The sequence below is a fragment of the Coregonus lavaretus genome (assembly GCF_964263955.1).
Source record: "Coregonus lavaretus genome assembly, chromosome: 26".
NCBI lineage: Eukaryota > Metazoa > Chordata > Actinopteri > Salmoniformes > Salmonidae > Coregonus > Coregonus lavaretus.
Window position 1 is genome coordinate 26,371,621 of NC_140013.1, and position 18,720 is coordinate 26,390,340.

Consider the following 18,720-nt stretch of genomic DNA (forward strand, 5'->3'; position numbering starts at 1 on the left):
CACCGCAGTGATACATTGTACATTGTAGCCTTAGCGGCGGACCCATTGAGGGGGAATGGCTAAATAAAGCTTCTTACAACCGCAACATTGGCTAACTGTCCTTAACCCATGGAATGTAAATTATTAACAATAAACCTACAGCAGATATATGGATAGAGGTTGTGAGGTGTATTGTGAGAAAATAACGGTCCTGTTTGTTTGTGCGACAGTCTTTTCCCGGATGGAGTTTCCCAGCGCTCAGTGCATAAAATAGAAGTCCAATGAATGTGCACACGAAAACATAGCACGAAAACGGCTTCGAAGTGATGGCAAACTGTCGAGACCCATGGTAAGTTCTATTTTTACACATTTCATATTTAAACCTGGAGGCTGAAGTAGCTCTATTTATCAAGATCCCCAATCAAACTTGCTGTCAACTGCTGTTAAACTATGTTGAGTTGTTAACTCACCATTATTCTCTCTACCTGTCTTGATACCGAGGTGTGAGATGTCACATACGACTGTAAATTATAGGCCTAATGTAATTTCTGAAGCGGCTATAGAAGACGCATTGCCATTATAGTGAACCTTTGTCTAGAACATGTTGTGTTTCCTCCATCCCCCTGTTGAATGCCCCACCCATTTTTTGTAGAGCTATAGACATTGCAGAGATGGCAGCTTGAGTCAAATGGTTTGCAGAATAGGCAAAGCTATTACCCTTTATCGCTGCCTGCACAATCAATATTTGTTGCATAAGTAAATATATGCATACAGATCTCTGTATTTAATGACTCAGACAGAGCCTAAATAGTGTTATAAACAGTGTTATGACTACACTAGATGTTGATCGGCAGGACAGAATGGCTGACTCTGGTAAGACAAGGGGTGGCGGTCTGTGTATATTTGTAAACAACAGCTGGTGCACAAAACCAAATACTAAGGAAGTCTCGAGGTTTTGCTCGCCTGAGGTAGAGTATCTTATGATAAGCTGTAGACCACACTATTTACCAAGAGAGTTTTCATCTATATTTTTCATAGCTGTCTATTTACCACCACAAACCAATGCTGGCATTAAGATTGCACTGAATGAGTTGTACAAGGCCATTAATCAACAGGAAAACGCTCATCCAGATGCAGCGCTCCTAGTGGCCGGGGACTTTAATGCAGGGAAATTTAAATCCGTTCTACCTAATTTCTACCAGCATGTTAAATGTGCAACCAGAGGGAAAAAAACTCTAGACCACCTTTACTCCACACACAGAGACGCATACAAAGCTCTCCCTCGCCCTCCATTTGGCAAATCTGACCATAACTCTATCCTCCTGATTCCTGCTTATAAGCAAAAACTAAAGCAGGAAGCACCAGTGACTCGGTTAATAAAAAAGTGGTCAGATGACGCAGATGCTAAGCTACAGGACTGTTTTGCTAGCACAGACTGGAACATGTTCCGGGATTCTTCAGACAGCATTGAGGAGTACACCACATCAGTCACTGGCTTCATCAATAAGTGCATCGATGATGTCGTCCCCACAGTGACCGTACGTACATACCCCAACCAGAAGCCATGGATTACAGGAAACATCCGCACTGAGCTAAAGGGTAGAGCTGCCGCTTTCAAGGAACGGGACTCTAACCCGGACGCTTATAAGAAATCCCGCTATGACCTCCGACGAACCATCAAACAGGCAAAGAGTCAATACAGGTCTAAGATTGAATCGTACTACACTGGCTCTGACGCTCGTCGGATGTGGCAGGGCTTGAAAACTATTACAGACTACAAAGGGAAGCACAGCCGCGAGCTGCCCAGTGACACAAGCCTACCAGACGAGCTAAACCACTTCTATGCTCGCTTCGAGGCAAGCGACACTGAAGCATGCATGAGAGCACCAGCTGTTCCGGATGACTATGTGATCACGCTCTCCGTAGCCGATGTGAGTAAGACTTTTAAGCAGGTCAACATTCACAAGGCCGCAGGGCCAGACGGATTACCAGGACGTGTACTCCGAGCATGTGCTGACCAACTGGCAAGTGTCTTCACTGACATTTTCAACATGTCCCTGACTGAGTCTGTAATACCAACATGTTTCAAGCAGACCACCATAGTCCCCGTGCCCAAGGACTCTAAGATAACCTGCCTAAATGACTACCGACCCGTAGCACTGACGTCTGTAGCCATGAAGTGCTTTGAAAGGCTGGTCATGGCTCACATCAACAGCATTATCCCAGAAACCCTAGACCCACTCCAATTTGCATACCGCCCCAACAGATCCACAGATGATGCAATCTCTATTGCACTCCACACTGCCCTTTCCCACCTGGACAAGAGGAACACCTACGTGAGAATGCTATTCATTGACTACAGCTCAGCATTCAACACCATAGTGCCCTCTAAGCTCATCACTAAGCTAAGGATCCTGGGACTAAACACCTCCCTCTGCAACTGGATCCTGGACTTCCTGACGGGCCGCCCCCAGGTGGTAAGGGTAGGTAACAACACATCTGCCACACTGATCCTCAACACGGGGGCCCCTCAGGGGTGCGTGCTCAGTCCCCTCCTGTACTCTCTGTTCACCCATGACTGCATGGCCAGGCACGACTCCAACACCATCATTAAGTTTGCCGACGACACAACAGTGGTAGGCCTGATCACCGACAACGATGAGACAGCCTATAGGGAGGAGGTCAGAGATCTGGCCGTGTGGTGCCAGGACAACAACCTCTCCCTCAACGTGACCAAGACAAAGGAGATGATTGTGGACTACAGGAAAAAAAAGAGGACTGAGCACGCCCCCATTCTCATCGACGGGGCTGTAGTGGAACAGGTTTGGAGCTTCAAGTTCCTTGGTGTCCACATCACCAACAAACTATCATGGTCCAAACACACCAAGACAGTCGTGAAGAGGGCACGACAAAGCCTATTCCCCCTCAGGAGACTAGAAAGATTTGGCATGGGTCCTCAGATCCTCAAAAATTTCTACAGCTGCACCTCGAGAGCATCCTGACTGGTTGCATCACCGCCTGGTATGGCAACTGCTTGGCCTCCGACCGCAAGGCACTACAGAGGGTAGTGCGTACGGCCCAGTACATCACTGGGGCAAAGCTTCCTGCCATCCAGGACCTCTATACCAGGCGGTGTTAAAGGAAGGCCCTCAAAATTGTCAAAGACTCCAGCCACCCTAGTCATAGACTGTTCTCTCTGCTACCGCACGGCAAGCGGTACCGGAGTGCCAAGTCTAGGTCCAAAAGACTTCTCAACAGCTTCTACCCCCAAGCCATAAGACTCCTGAACAGCTAATCATGGCTACCCGGACTATTTGCACTGCCCCCCCCCCCCACCCCATCCTTTTTACGCTGCTGCTACTCTGTTAAGTATTTATGCATAGTCACTTTAACTCTACCCACATGTACATATTACCTCAACTACCTCAACTAGCCGGTGCCCCCGCACATTGACTCTGCAACGGTACCCCCCTGTATATATAGCCTCCCTACTGTCACTTTATTTTACTTCTGCTCTTTTTTTTCTCAACACTTTTTTTTGTTGTTGTTTTATTTTTACTTTTTTTGTTTAAAATAAATGCACTGTTGGTTAAGGGCTGTAAGTAAGCATTTCACTGTAATGTCTGCACCTGTTGTATTCGGCACATGTGACCAATACAATTTGATTTGATTTGATTTGATGTCAGGATCTAGCTATTCTCTTTCGGGAAAGTGCTGATATTTGCACTATCACCATCTTGAAACCGTTTGGGATTGATGTTCTTTTTTCTGACATTATTTCTCACATGCAGAGGAGAAAACAGCTGAAACACAAGCAATATTGAAATGTTAGATAACATATTTAATCATTACAAACTGCAAGCAAGCCTTGCTGACCCCATTGTTCCCTATGTTTAAGTGCTACCAGTATTCTGTGTCCTTTACATATCAATAGAAGAGCTATCTGGTCTCATGAACTCAGGATGACCAAGTAAACATGTACTTACAATTATACACACATTTCAGTTTGTGATGAAATCAGTGCACTGCCAGAAAAATATACTCCCTGAACATCATCATGTTAGCTTGACGTTGCTCTATGCCTGTGAACTACCAAATGAAGAATGCCATGCCATCTATGATTCACAGTGCGATTTTTTTGCATTTTCTAGGTTGCCATGGGTGACAGTCCGTCATGAATATATTGGCCAGAAAGCCTACCAGGTCCCTCATTCTGCAGCTGTCAGGGACGTCAAGCAACTTATCTATGAAGAAACCGACCTGCCTGTCATCGAGCAGCAGCTGGTTCACAATGGGAAAGTGGTAGGTAAAAAGTAATTTTACAAATTGTAGCTATTTTCATTGCTGAAATTACAGAAAATGTACAAGTGTAGCGAGGCATAGTTTGACTACAGTAGATGACATGCTTGGCATGAGAGAACAATGGTAAGATTAATTGATAAGAGACCATCACTTGTCTGTGCATACATCCTGTGTGTGACACTATTGTTTAATCTCGTCTCATACTCATACTTCTCATACTTCTCCATTGTTTATTGTTTTGTGATGTATTGAAAAGGTCTTTAATAGAGTAAGTGAAAGTGCTCCATCCTGACAGTGTCAACATAGGCTACCTCAGTGCTGGTTACATTGTCAGAAAATATGTCTTCTACTAGTAAGCAACATTGGCATCATTGTTTGACTACATAATAACAACAACAACAACATCCAAAAATGTAGGGATTTAGGGATTGTATCGCAGCAAGTGCTGCTGAGTAAATACCCATTGTGTTGCTAGGGAAGGATTAGAACTCATCACATCCAGGTTTGTTTTTAGTGTCGATTTCTTTGTGTAGTCAAGCCTGTCTCTTTCCAACACATGTCCTTCTGCATTGTTAATTCAATATTGGAACATGTTAATACCATCTTCATTACCGCACATCCTGTGCATTGACTTGGCCAAATTTCTCCTTACTACAGTGGCTGAGGGAATGACATGATGTATTTCCTTTATGAATATTTTTCCCAACTGATAACTGTCCAAAGTATTTAATGGCTTTCCATTGCCACAACAGCATTACAATGACGTAATCTTCACCATTAACAATGTCATCATTGAGAGGACTACATTATTTTTAGTTTATTACCAGTCTGATAGGACAGTGTATTGATTCAATAGTCTCAAGGCCCTTTGGTTTTCATCTCTTGATAGAATTCCAGTCATCGTGATCAAGAGTGCCTATGATTACAGACACAGTTCCTTTTCATGTCTTGCAAAAGTAGGCTCTATGTGATGTAGCCTGTGATTTATTCTCTAATATGACATTTAGGCTAACTAATTTATTCAGATATGTACATTCACATACATTATCAGTGATGCTTGCTGACAGGTCTCACTTATTGCTAAGCTAGGCAACTAGTTTGTTTAAAGTCCTACAGAAAGTATGATAGGCCTATTGCTAAGGGCAGATATTTACACTCCATGAGACCACCACAGCTCAGGATTAAGGTTTGGGATTAGACATTTTACATTTACATTTTACATTTTAGTCATTTAGCAGACGCTCTTATCCAGAGCGACTTACAGGAGCAATTAGGGTTAAGTGCCTTGCTCAAGGGCACATTTACGTCATTTAGCAGACGCTCTAGTCCAGAGCGACTCACAAATTGATGCATTCACCCTATAGCCAGTGGGATAACCACTTTACAATTTTTTGGGGGGGGGGGGGGGGGTAGAAGGATTACTTTATCCTATCCCAGGTATTCCTTAAAGAGGTGGGGTTTCAAATGTCTCCGGAAGGTGGTGAGCGACTCCGCTATGTGTGTGGGGGGGGGGGGGGTAGAAGGATTGCTTTATCCTATCCCAGGTATTCCTTAAAGAGGTGGGGTTTCAAATGTCTCCGGAAGGTGGTGAGTGACTCCGCTGTCCTGGCGTCGTGAGGGAGCTTGTTCCACCATTGGGGTGCCAGAGCAGCGAACAGTTTTGACTGGGCTGAGCGGGAACTATGCTTCCGCAGAGGAAGGGGAGCCAGCAGGCCAGAGGTGGATGAACGCAATGCCCTCGTTTGGGTGTAGGGACTGATCAGAGCCCGAAGGTACAGAGGTGCCGTTCCCCTCGCTGCTCCAAAGGCAAGCACCATGGTCTTGTAACGGATGCGAGCTTCAACTGGAAGCCAGTGGAGTGTGCGGAGGAGGGGGGTGACGTGAGAGAACTTGGGAAGGTTGAACACCAGACGGGCTGCGGCATTCTGGATGAGTTGTAGGGGTTTAATGGCACATGCAGGGAGGCCAGCCAACAGCGAGTTGCAGTAATCCAGACGGGAGATGACAAGTGCCTGGATTAGGACCTGTGCCGCTTCCTGTGTAAGGCAGGGTCGTACTCTCCGAATGTTGTAGAGCATGAACCTGCAGGAGCGGGTCACCGCCTTGATGTTAGCGGAGAACGACAGGGTGTTGTCCAGGGTCACGCCAAGGCTCTTCGCACTCTGGGAGGAGGACACAACGGAGTTGTCAACCGTGATGGCGAGATCATGGAACGGGCAGTCCTTCCCCGGGAGGAAGAGCAGCTCCGTCTTGCCAGGGTTCAGCTTGAGGTGGTGATCCGTCATCCATACTGATATGTCTGCCAGACATGCAGAGATGCGATTCGCCACCTGGTTATCAGAAGGGGGAAAGGAGACGATTAGTTGTGTATCGTCAGCGTAGCAATGATAGGAGAGGCCGTGTGAGGATATGACAGAGCCAAGTGACTTGGTGTATAGGGAGAAAAGGAGAGGGCCTAGAACTGAGCCCTGGGGGACACCAGTGGTGAGAGCACGTGGTGCGGAGACAGCTTCTCGCCACGCCACTTGGTAGGAGCGACCGGTCAGGTAGGACGCAATCCAGGAGTGAGCCGCGCCGGAGATGCCCAGCTCGGAGAGGGTGGAGAGGAGGATCTGATGGTTCACAGTATCAAAGGCAGCAGACAGGTCTAGAAGGACAAGAGCAGAGGAGAGAGAGTTAGCTTTAGCAGTGCGGAGAGCCTCCGTGACACAGAGAAGAGCAGTCTCAGTTGAATGACCAGTCCTGAAACCTGATTGGTTTGGATCAAGAAGGTCATTCTGAGAGAGATAGCAAGAGAGTTGGCTAAAGACGGCACGCTCAATAGTTTTGGAAAGAAAAGAAAGAAGGGATACTGGTCTGTAGTTGTTGACATCAGTGGGGTCGAGTGTTGGTTTTTTGAGAAGGGGAGCAACTCTCGCTCTCTTGAAGACGGAAGGGACATGGCCAGCGGTCAAGGATGAGTTGATCAGCGAGGTGAGGTAGGGGAGAAGGTCACCGGAGATGGTCTGGAGAAGAGAGGAGGGGATGGGGTCAAGCGGGCAGGTTGTTGGGCGGCCTGCAGTCACAAGTCGCAGGATTTTATCTGGAGAGAGAGGGGAGAAAGAAGTCAAAGCATAGGGTAGGGCAGTGTGAGCAGGACCAGCAGTGTCATTAGACTTAACAAACGAGACGAAGTCATCCACAGAGAGAGAGGAGGGGGGGGGGGGGGGGGGGAGGATTCAGGAGGGAGGAAAATGTGGCAAAGAGCTTCCTAGGGTTAGAGGCAGATGCTTGGAATTTAGAGTGGTAGAAGGTGGCCTTAGCAGCAGAAACAGATGAAGAAAATGTAGAGAGGAGGGAGTGAAAAGATGCCAGGTCGGCAGGGAGTTTAGTTTTCTTCCATTTCCGCTCCGCTGCCCGGAGCTCTGTTCTGTGAGCTCGCAATGAGTCATCAAGCCACGGAGCTGGAGGGGAGGACCGAGCCGGCCGGGAGGATAGGGGACACAGAGAGTCAAAGGATGCAGAAAGGGAGGAGAGGAGGGTTGAGGAGGCAGAATCAGGAGATTGGAGGGAGAAGGATTGAGCAGAGGGAAGAGATGATAGGATGGAAGAGGAGAGAGTAGTGGGAGAGAGAGAGCGAAGGTTGCGGCGGCGCATTACCATCTGTGTAGGGGCAGAGTGAGTAGTGTGGGAGGAGAGCGAGAGAGAAAAGGAAACAAAGTAGTGGTCGGAGACATGGAGGGGAGTTGCAGTGAGATTAGTAGAGGAGCAGCATCTAGTGAAGATGAGGTCAAGCGTATTGCCTGCCTTGTGAGTAGGGGGGGACGGTGAGAGGGTGAGGTCAAAAGAGGAGAGGAGTGGAAAGAAGGAGGCAGAGAGAAATGAGTCAAATGTGGACATAGGGAGGTTGAAATCCCCCAAAACTGTGAGGGGTGAGCCATCCTCAGGAAAGGAACTTATCAAGGCGTCAAGCTCATTGATGAACTCTCCAAGGGAACCTGGAGGGCGATAGATGACAAGGATATTAAGCTTAAATGGGCTAGTGACTGTGACAGCATGGAATTCAAATGAGGAGATAGACAGATGGGTTAGGGGAAAAATTGAGAATGTCCACTTGGGAGAGATGAGGATTCCTGTACCACCACCCCTCTGACCAGATGCTCTCGGGGTATGCGAGAACACATGGTCAGACGAGGAGAGAGCAGTAGGAGTAGCAGTGTTTTCAGTGGTAATCCATGTTTCCGTCAGCGCCAGGAAGTCGAGGGACTGGAGGTTGGCATAGGCTGGGATGAAGTCAGCTTTGTTGGCAGCAGAACGGCAGTTCCAGAGGCTGCCTGAGACCTGGAACTCCAGGTGTGGGGTGCGTGCAGGGACCACCAGGTTAGAGAGGCAGCAGCCACGCGGTGTGGTGCGTTTGTGTAGCCTGTGCAGAGAGGAGAGAACAGGGATAGGCAGAGGCATAGTTGACAGGCTGTAGCAAATGATGACAACTGAGTGTTTGCTGCTACAGATTGATCACCATGCTCGGGTCTTGGTGGCTATGTGGAGTTTGGGATAGAGTTTTAGATCCCATTCTCTCTTTCATGGAAACCCCTCCTGTGGGCCTGGGTCATATGATAGGAAGCATGACTGTGCAGACAACTTGCTTTGTCACTTAGGCTCTTATCATGTTATGCATTACATTTTGTAGCTATTCATATCTTTGATTAACGCTTACATTATCTGTATTAGGTACATGTATACAGCCTAGCAGCATTGTATTCTATGTTGGGTTGTTATGTGCCATGATTAACATGATTGCAGGACCCACTGTTCTGCTGAGCGTTTACTGACTGATGCAAAGGAACAGGTGGATCCCTGCTGTCAGCCCCTCTGATGTCACCCTCAGAAATTAGCCACAGGCCACGCCTACAAACTATCCTATATCAGCTGCAATAGAGCCCCACAGTGGAGGTGTCATAATACCCATAAAATCTAATCAAAGTAGACATCATGCAAGACTACAAATCCCTGCAGGCTCCTGTACGTCATCTCTAGCTGACACCTTTGCTAACAGCTTTTGTGTCAATTTAAAACTTGCACAAGACAATTGAAAGAAATGTTGCCAATTTATTCATTACTAAATTTAGCTAACATTACATAGTTAATCCAGAGATTCTTACCTTTGCCTCGATTCGGCAGTCTCGTCCAGATCATCATGGCGTTTGTACTTCTTTATGATAGCCACATTAGCAGCTAATTAGCATTTTATTTTGGGGGGCTAAATGCAGGCAAATATAGTGATGAAAGTTACCTTGTCCTAGAGAGATTTACACGGTTATCAAAACGTCACGCCAGGGTAAGCCTACACGAAACACAGCCCTTATTTTAAGTGTTTCTAAAATCCCCTATGGGAAAAATGAATGGTGGAAAAACAATTGGAACCATTTCCTTGTTTGACCGCTAGGTTTTATGGGTATTATGACTCATACTTTGGTACTCTATACCCACAGGGAGCCCTCCCTCTGCCCAGTCCAACAGAGTTGAGAAGGGTGTCTGACTGACTTTCATGCAAGTTGAGATCTAGTTTATTTGATTTGATTGTGAACGCAGCTATCTATCTGAAGGGTTGGCTCTGTCCTAGCGTCCATACTTCGCATGGGAATGTCTTGCTTTGGGGGACACTTAAAGGCAGTAACAAGTTTAGTCTTAGTCTCCATACTCCCCTAACATATTCTTCAGTGTGCCTTTGAGGGTCAGCTGATTCTCTGAAAAGCATGAACTAAGATGGTTTGCTAACCATCTGAAGGGACAAAAAACGTTGAATGTAAACTGAAAACATCTTCATCAGGGAAAGGAGTAGAGAGCCAGATTTGTTACAGCTGAAAGTTGAAATGCTTACCCAGACGATTAGCAATGAATGATTCCAGTTCTTTGGAGAATTAGGGGCTTTGAAGATTTTCAAGCTCAGAAGTTGGACATTGCACCACTACCAGTATCGTATTAGTAGGCCTATTATGGTCAGTCAGCATATACTACGATTCATGCCTGCTTCAATCAGATTGAAAGCCCTGCCCTCTCTGCCCTCTCTGTCAACCTTTTACACCTTATATTTTGTGCTATTATTATACACATCTCATTGGCTCAACAAAGGGATATTCACTGGCAGGTTAAGACCAACAACCTTAATGAACTCTCACTCACAAGGTTGAATGAAAAGTTCATTTAGGCCTGGCCTAGTACCTGACCTGTGTTGAATTTAGTTGTTGAGTTTTTGTGATTGCAAATGATCAGCAACTATTAGACAAATTGTTTACATATCAGTAACACAATATTGTACAAACCATGGCCAGCAAGAAAAAGTGACAATTAGTATTAGTCAGTCAGTTACAGTATGTGAGGAGTCAGACAGCCTCTGTGATGAGAGGTTTGGTTTGCAGAGCAGGGCTCGTCGTGCAGGACTGCTTGTTCATGTGCCAGAAGTGCTGAGCAAAGCGAGTGACGCTGCAGATGAGGGTTTTCACCTTGGAGAGCGAGAGATAACGGACTTCCTGTAAGCCTGCCTGCCCATTGGTGCACGTCCAGCCTGCTCTGCTCAGTATCGATCCTGTTAGGTGCAGAGGGTGATTGTGTATCACACTGACACGTGTGCAATAACGCCACCCCAAGATTTAGCCTGGTTGACAGTCGAATGTTCTTTATGATGCTGTGAACGTTATTAAATGTAATGGTCTTGCATTATGATCATAGGCTGCCATTATGGCAGTGTATAAATAAATAAATGTGATCTGATGTGCAATTGAAGATATTTGTCAGGTTGTTTCATCGTTTGAAGCATTAATATTTTGTATACAAGACGTTCATTATAGTTCCAGTGCAGTTACTAAAGCTTAAGGACAAGCATATTGTATAGTACTCATGGTGTGTTCTGTCTCCCCCTACTTAAGCTTTATGACAAAGTGCAGATTGGGACCCTGGTGCCCACGGGAAGCCCTGAAGTATGCATGACACTGGAGGGAAGTGGCCTGAAAGGGGGAGGTAAGATAATAGATAACTGGAAATAGTTATGTGATGAATCCATTCTTACTTCTCACATAGGTGTTCATAATCCTTTAGTTTAGTTCTTCATGCGTAGTATATGTCTTACATGCCCTTCTATTTCACTGCTATTTTTACAGGGAGGTTTGGACAGACGACACCACCATTGGTCGAGTTTTTGAAAGATATTCTAAGAAGGTATCCTGAAGGTGGACAAATTTTGAAAGTAAGGACATGTATTAATGGTGTCTGACTTTAACATACTGTACCCTGTAAGAGTCCATAGTAGCCCAACACATGGACTCATTGATGGTGATGATGAACAACCATGCCTAATAGTATTACATCCAGGCAAACGTGATTATACTCTTGAGAGGAACACACATTGGGTTTGGATAGGGCTGTGGGGGTCATGACATTTTGTCCACCGGTTATTGTCATGCAAAAGTCTGCCTGTCTCATGGTAATTGACCGTTAATTAACATAAACACACACTGCCTTTTGAACATCTACTTTTTTAAAAGTCTAATAAATCAATTGAATATACACAATCACAATAAATCCATTATTAATTTTTGTCAGGTCTAAATAAACATTATGATATGAAGAAAATGTATTTCAGAAGAACAGAATATGAGTTGGCCTACTGTAGGCCTATGTTATCTGGCTATGCTCCATGCCATAGGCTGTAGGCTTGTTCATTTAGCTGAAAAGATATGCTTATAAGTTCCGTGCCATTATTTTATTTTAGATGATTTTATAGTAAGAAGAATATAATTGAACTTAGCTGAATAAAATAGAAAAGGTATTTTTACCATTCCAGAGTGAGTTCGCATATGAAGTGGCTATATTGAGCATAAAAGTGATCATTTGAAACAGGTCATATATGCTAGATTTAGAGTTATTTGGCAACTTTAGTTGTGAATGATACAAACCTTAGAATGTCTTAGAAATCAAAACATATACGGGCTGCATGGTGCTACTATAGGCTATTGATGATTTGAGAAAGTAGCAACAAAAGCTTGCGCTCTGTTCCTTGCCTCAGGCTGCACAGCTGTTCTCTCATCAAGTGATCATATTTTCACATCAGACTATTCTCAATTGAATCTTGTCTTTACTAATATGGAAAGTTTGTTTCGATTTAGAATGGCCCATTATCAAATGGGCAGGGGCAGGGGGAAAAAATACATGTCATCTGTGTGCACTCGAATAGCGAATGGAGGCCAAGCGCTTTCCCGCTGGTCCGTTTTGTAGGTTACTTCGGTTTTATAGCGGAGCTGTGCTTAATATGAGCAGCTGAAAAATAAATATAAGAACACTTATTTCACTCCAAGCATCAACCACTGTTTGAGGAGCATGCTCTCACTGCCCGACAGGTGATATTTCACCCAAACTCTTTATGCCATGGGCTCTTCAACCTTGTTCCTGCAGCTACCCAGTGCTTAACTTAATATTAATATTTCACTAAACTGTTGACAACCCTCTCGAAAAATAAATAAAGGAGAGAGAGGAGGAGATGGAAATGCATAGTGGTGAGATATTATGTATAGCTAAAGGTAATTTGTCACCCAATTAATCATTAAAATATATTTTTTAAAATCCCTATTACTAGGCTATTCAAAATGAAATACAAATTCACTAATTGTAGACTAACTGTAAGCCGCCCTGCACAATCAATGAACCAACAGCATCGCCTAGGGCTATACGTTCTCTCCCAGACTCATGGATAGAAATGTTGGAGTGGAGCATAAGGTAACCAGTACATCCAGTATGCATACTCCTGAGTGGCGCAGTGGTCTAAGGCACTGCATCGCAGTGCTAACTGTGCCACTAGAGATCCTGGTTCGAATCCAGGCTCTGTCGCAGCCGGCCACGACCGGGAGACTCATGGGCGGCGCACAATTGGCCCAGCGTCGTCCAGGGTAGGGGAGGGAATGGCCGGCAGGGATGTAGCTCAGTTGATAGAGCATGGCGTTTGCAACGCCAGGGTTGTGGGTTCGTTTCCCACGGGGGGCCAGTATAAAAAAAAAATGTATTCACTAACTGTAAGTCGCTCTGGATAAGAGCGTCTGCTAAATGACTAAAATGTAATAATAATACAGTCCACACTCAAAGGCAATTACTCTAATTTGTTTAATTTTGGAGTATAGGCTAGACCAATTACAGTGCATTCGGAAAGTATTCAGACCCCTTGACTTTTTCCACATTTTGTTACGTTATGTACTTATTCTGAAATGGATTCAATAGTTTTTTCCCCCTCATCAATCTACACACAATACCCCATAATGATAAATCAAAAACTGGTTTTTAGAAATTGTTGGAAATGTATTAAAAATAAAAAACAGAAATATTACATTTACATAAGTATTCAGACCCTTTACTCAGTACTTTGTTGAAGCACCTTTGGCAGCGATTACAGCCTCTTTTCGGGTGACGCTACATGCTTGGCACACCTATATTTGGGGAGTCTCCCATTCTTCTCTGCAGATCCTCTCAAGGTCTGTCAGGTTGGATGGAGAGTGTCGCTGCACAGCTATTTTCAGGTCTCTCCAGAGATGTTAGATCGGGTTCAAGTCCGGGCTCTGGCTGGGCCCTGAACCTTTAAGTTGTTTAAAATGAGCTCACTGTTTTTCTCTGCAGGAGCTGATACAGAATGCTGAGGATGCTGGAGCCACAGAGGTTAAGTTTATGTTCGATGAGACAGAGTATGGAGTGGAGTCACTTTGGTCACATGACATGGCTCAGTATCAAGGTAGGTTTTTATTCATTCTCACAGATGATTCAGTTGACCAGATATAGGGACATTTTTGTTTTCAGTAAAAAAAAGTCTCAGAGTAGTGAGATATTGTGCTGTTTTGTTGGTTTTACCATAGCAGCAGCAAACATCTGAAAACTGTCATCAAGATGATGATTTTATTTGGATTAACTTATTTCTTGTTTTGGTTCTAGGAATGGCCTTGTATGTGTACAATGATGCAGTGTTCACGACTGAAGATTGGAATGGAATTCAGGAGATAGCAAGGAGCAGAAAGAGAGAGGATCCTTTGAAAGTTGGACGATTTGGTATTGGGTTCAACTCTGTGTACCACATAACAGGTGAGGCTTTTATTGAAATATTATTTTACCTGCATATGAGTAAGGTGATTAATCTGTATTATGTTTCATATATCTTTCAATCTGCACGTTTTGTAAGTTACATTTAATAAATAAATAAATAAAATCTTGTTTGAATGTTTCAGATGTCCCCAGTATATTCAGTGGAGAACAAATCGGCATGCTGGACCCTCACCAGACGCTGTTTGGTGCCAATGAGTCTGGGCAGTGTTGGAACCTGAAGACAGACATGAAGGAGATCACAGAGCTCACTGACCAGTTTGCACCCTACATTGGCTTATTTGGAAACTCCGGTAAAACTATCAAGGACGGCAGCTTCTCTGGAACTCTGTTCCGCTTCCCCCTCCGCATTAAACCCTCCCAGCTGAGCGCCAACATCTACAACAAAGAGAAGGTGCTAGAGCTCTTTGAGTCTTTCAAAGCCGACGCTGACACAGTTCTTCTCTTCCTCAAGAGCGTTCAGAAGGTCTCCCTGCATGTGCGTGAGTCAGACGGTACAGAACGCAAGCTTTTCCAGGTGACAGCAGGAGAAAACCCAGAAGACAAGCTAGAGCGTCCTAACTCTCTAAAGACCCTGGGCCTGGCCACAGACAGCTACAGCAACGGAGTGCCCAGCGGTACTGTCACGTGCGCCACCTACCAGGTCAACATCGAGACCCAGGACGAGACAGCCAAGGAGACCCAGAGGACCACCTGGCTGGTGTGTAATGGAGTGGGGGGCCGGGGCTTGTGCAGTGACTTGGACTCGCTGGCAGATGACCTGAAGTTCATCCCCACCATCGGCATCGCCCTGCCTCTCACCCGCATTGACGAGGACAAGGGCGCCACGTCTGGTTTCTTGGGGCGAGCATTTTGCTTCCTGCCTCTCCCCCCTGGAGAGGAGAGCCTGACGGGGCTACCGGTCCACGTCAGTGGCTTCTTCGGCCTCACAGACAATCGCAGGAGCATCAAATGGCGGGAGGTGGACCAGTGGAGGGACCCTGCAGCGCTCTGGAACGAGCTCCTCATCGTCACCGTCATCCCCAGGGCCTACTTCACCCTCATCATGGAGGCCATCAAGAGGATCCTGACCAAGAAGGATGAAGACTTCCCCCTCTCCCCCAGAGATACATACAGGGCCTGGCCAGACCCAAACCGGATCAAGCCTCGCTGGAAGCCCATACTGGAGCCTCTGTTTCATGACTTGCTACAGCAGCAGGTCATCTACTCTCTCACTAACAGCTGGATCCAGGTGGATGAGGCTGTGTTTTCGGAGCTGGACACGGACGTGGACATCACAGAGACGGTGATCAGCTACCTCCAAAGCTCAGGGATGCAGGTGGCCAGAGTGCCTGGCGCTGTGGATGCTGTCCTGAACATGTACGTGACTGGGCCTGCCTCTGTGAAGAAGGTGACCCCTCCCCTGGTGCGACAGGTGATCAGGAAGACCAAACACAAAGGGTCCTCTCAGGAGAAGCTGCTTCTGCTGGAGTTTGTCCTCAGTGACAATGGTTACAGCGACCTAATTGGACTAGAGCTGCTGCCTTTGCAAGATGAGACATTTTCAGCGTTCTCCTCCTCTGTCAGTGATAAGGATGCAGTTTACATTGCTTCGGAGGAGTACCCCAGGTAAAGAATTAAAGTCCTGAGACTTTCTCTATGCCACATATTTGAATGTAAGTATTGTTGACTGTCAACGATATGCTGGATTGCAGCCTGTGAGCTAAGATATCATAGTGTGTACTCTCTGTTTGTTTTGTGTTAAGGTCTCTTTACCCTGGACTGGAGGGACGATTCATACTGGAGGGCATTAAACCATCAGTTATGAGCAGCCTGAAGGATGCAGCCAAAAGCAGAGGTAAACCCCAACTCACATGTTACATGAAGGTCCTTTTATTTTTATATCCTAATATTAGATTTGGATACCAACATTATTTATAGGAAATAAGATCGATGAATCTAGAAGACATGCACTCTAAACTGTAGCTCAACACACAGTAGATTCAAAGCGTTACAAGGCAGCTTCACTGCCTTCACTGCCTAGTTCATAAACTCGAAGGATGTGACTGTGAAGGATGTGTAAGGTTTGTAGCCAGGTAGTAGTAACTCCTGGTCACCCCATTCCCCTGCTGCCTCCGTGGGACATTACACCTGGTGCACTGCTGATAGATAATTTATGACTGCTGAGTGTGTGTGTGAGCTGGCAGATGGGGGAGTCGGTTTGGTGCCTCACATTCCACTCACTGCTATCAGATCCTGGACATGCTCGCTCCCATACCCAACCTGGAGTTTGCCAAAAGGGCCAGGAGCCAGTCAGGGGGAATATGCTGAATTAACAGATTTGTCCATTAAAGCCCTTTGCTGCACGGTCCAGAGAAAACAACGTGTCCACATCCTGACCGCCACATAACAAATCAGATCAGATACTTTATTTCACTATGTGTGAATCAAACATCGTTTTCACAGTGTGTATAATCTGGACATAATATGGCATTGAAGGATTCTTCATGTTGAGCTAGTTGTCTGTGAAACTGTTGAAAGGTCTAGCCTGGGCAGAGAGCATGCCATCATTCTGACTGCCAGGGGTAGCTAATATGAAGGGGTAAGGCAATAATATGCTGCTCTAACTGTATCCATTGCATTTCTGTAAATAAGCGTTGTGGATTCATTTGGAATATTGCCTTTCAGAAAAAGACTACAAACCTGAATAATATTGATAATATATTATTTTATTATTTTTCAGATTTATCTTTTTAGTTTTACGAGTTGACACAGTTCTAACTTTCTACTTTACTCAAAGCCTAAGTCATTTTCCTGACACCTCTCTGGCTCTCTGCTGGTCTGTTATTGCCACCTCATAGCTAGGACACCACTTTGGGAGCTGCTGCATGCATCAGAGATTGAATTATCCCCATTACACTTAATTAAGTGGGTCACATAGAAGTTTGTCTCACACAATAGACCCTTCACAGATAGCCATGCAGAACGACATCTGTATGATCCTCAGCCAGAGACACTAGAATTCCCCTACCTCAGCGGTGTTATATGATCGCGGCCCTACAGTGGCTGTTGCAGGCATTGACTGTCTGCTACTGCAGCTCTGTATCATGCTACTGCAGCTCTGTATCCTGCTGCTGCAGCTCTGTATCCTGCTGCTGCAACTCTGTATCCTGCTGCTGCAACTATGTATCCTGCTGCTGCAGCTTTGTATCCTGCTGCTGCAACTCTGTATCCTGCTGCTGCAGCCTGAAGGCCCACCCCACCCAATAGGACTCTAGGGGCTCATCCTCAGAATCACCACCTCATCATCACAGTCTCTTGGCAGATTGATTGTATCCTCTGCTATCAATGCAAACTAGTATATCAAAGTAAACTCCATTACAGTTACATTTTAAAATAAAATGTATACAACTATAATGACATAATTAGATTTGTGGGAATCACGGGATGTAGTTATATTTAAATTGAAATAGTTTTCAACGTGATAACCTAAATGTCTAAGACATGTACTTTAAATGTAATTGCAGTGCAACAATTTCTTTGGGGGTGTTCAGGTAGGTACTTTGACATGTGGTGTTGTGTCCCGGAATCATTTTTGACATTGACCCAAACCAATACACTTCTTTTAATGGGCACTATGCAAACTCTAATCTAATCCGTATCATATATTTAATGTGAACAGTAGCTAACATTACCTCAACATTGATAAAGACTGAATAGAATACCTTTGTGGAAGTGGGAGCATTTGAAATATTATGTTCTCTTCCATCTAATTTGAAAAACGTCACATTTCATAGTGCCCATATTGTGTTTGTATTGGTTTAGCTGTGTGAGTTCCCAGAAAAGTGTGTCTCTCTGGCAGTGTTAATTCTAACGTCACTGGAACGCACTTTGTCTTTGCTCATTGCAGAAATTCGCACAATCTTTATGTGTATCAGTCATTTAGTTAGAACTCATTGCAGAATTTGATAGAATTGTGATGTGACATTGTGAGTCTACTAAATATTAGCTTATTAAGTGTGTGTTATGCTTGCCATGCTGTGCATGGTAAGTTAATGTAGTGTTTATGTTTTGCTGTGCTTTGGATTTTTTTAGTGTTGCAGTTAATCAAACTCTATTAACTAGAAATCTTTGTAATGAAATGGTTGTAGTTTGCCTAACTTATCCCATATGGTCTTGATGCAAATGATCATATTTGATTTAACATGATTTTCTAATGTCCTGTCGATCCCTACTACATTGCAGACCCAAAATGCAAATATCTCTTGTTGATAATAAATAAATAAATAAATATGCCATTTAGCAGACGCTTTTATCCAAAGCGACTTACAGTCATGCGTGCATACATTT

The 18,720-nt window shown here is 44.9% G+C and overlaps 1 protein-coding gene across 1 annotated transcript in view; it reads left to right on the forward strand.

The window, feature by feature from the left end:
- Positions 1 to 305: 305 nt before the first annotated feature.
- LOC311102072 (sacsin-like) overlaps positions 306 to 18,720 on the forward strand; it is a gene marked incomplete at both ends in the record, with an annotated part of 31,797 nt that continues 13,382 nt past the window's right edge. The window contains 8 exons of the mRNA XM_084143293.1: positions 306 to 328; positions 4,131 to 4,281; positions 11,187 to 11,277; positions 11,418 to 11,503; positions 13,918 to 14,029; positions 14,227 to 14,373; positions 14,517 to 15,999; positions 16,137 to 16,228. Coding sequence (XP_083999419.1) covers positions 306 to 328; positions 4,131 to 4,281; positions 11,187 to 11,277; positions 11,418 to 11,503; positions 13,918 to 14,029; positions 14,227 to 14,373; positions 14,517 to 15,999; positions 16,137 to 16,228 — 2,185 coding nt within the window. The remainder of the gene's footprint in view (positions 329 to 4,130; positions 4,282 to 11,186; positions 11,278 to 11,417; positions 11,504 to 13,917; positions 14,030 to 14,226; positions 14,374 to 14,516; positions 16,000 to 16,136; positions 16,229 to 18,720) is intronic.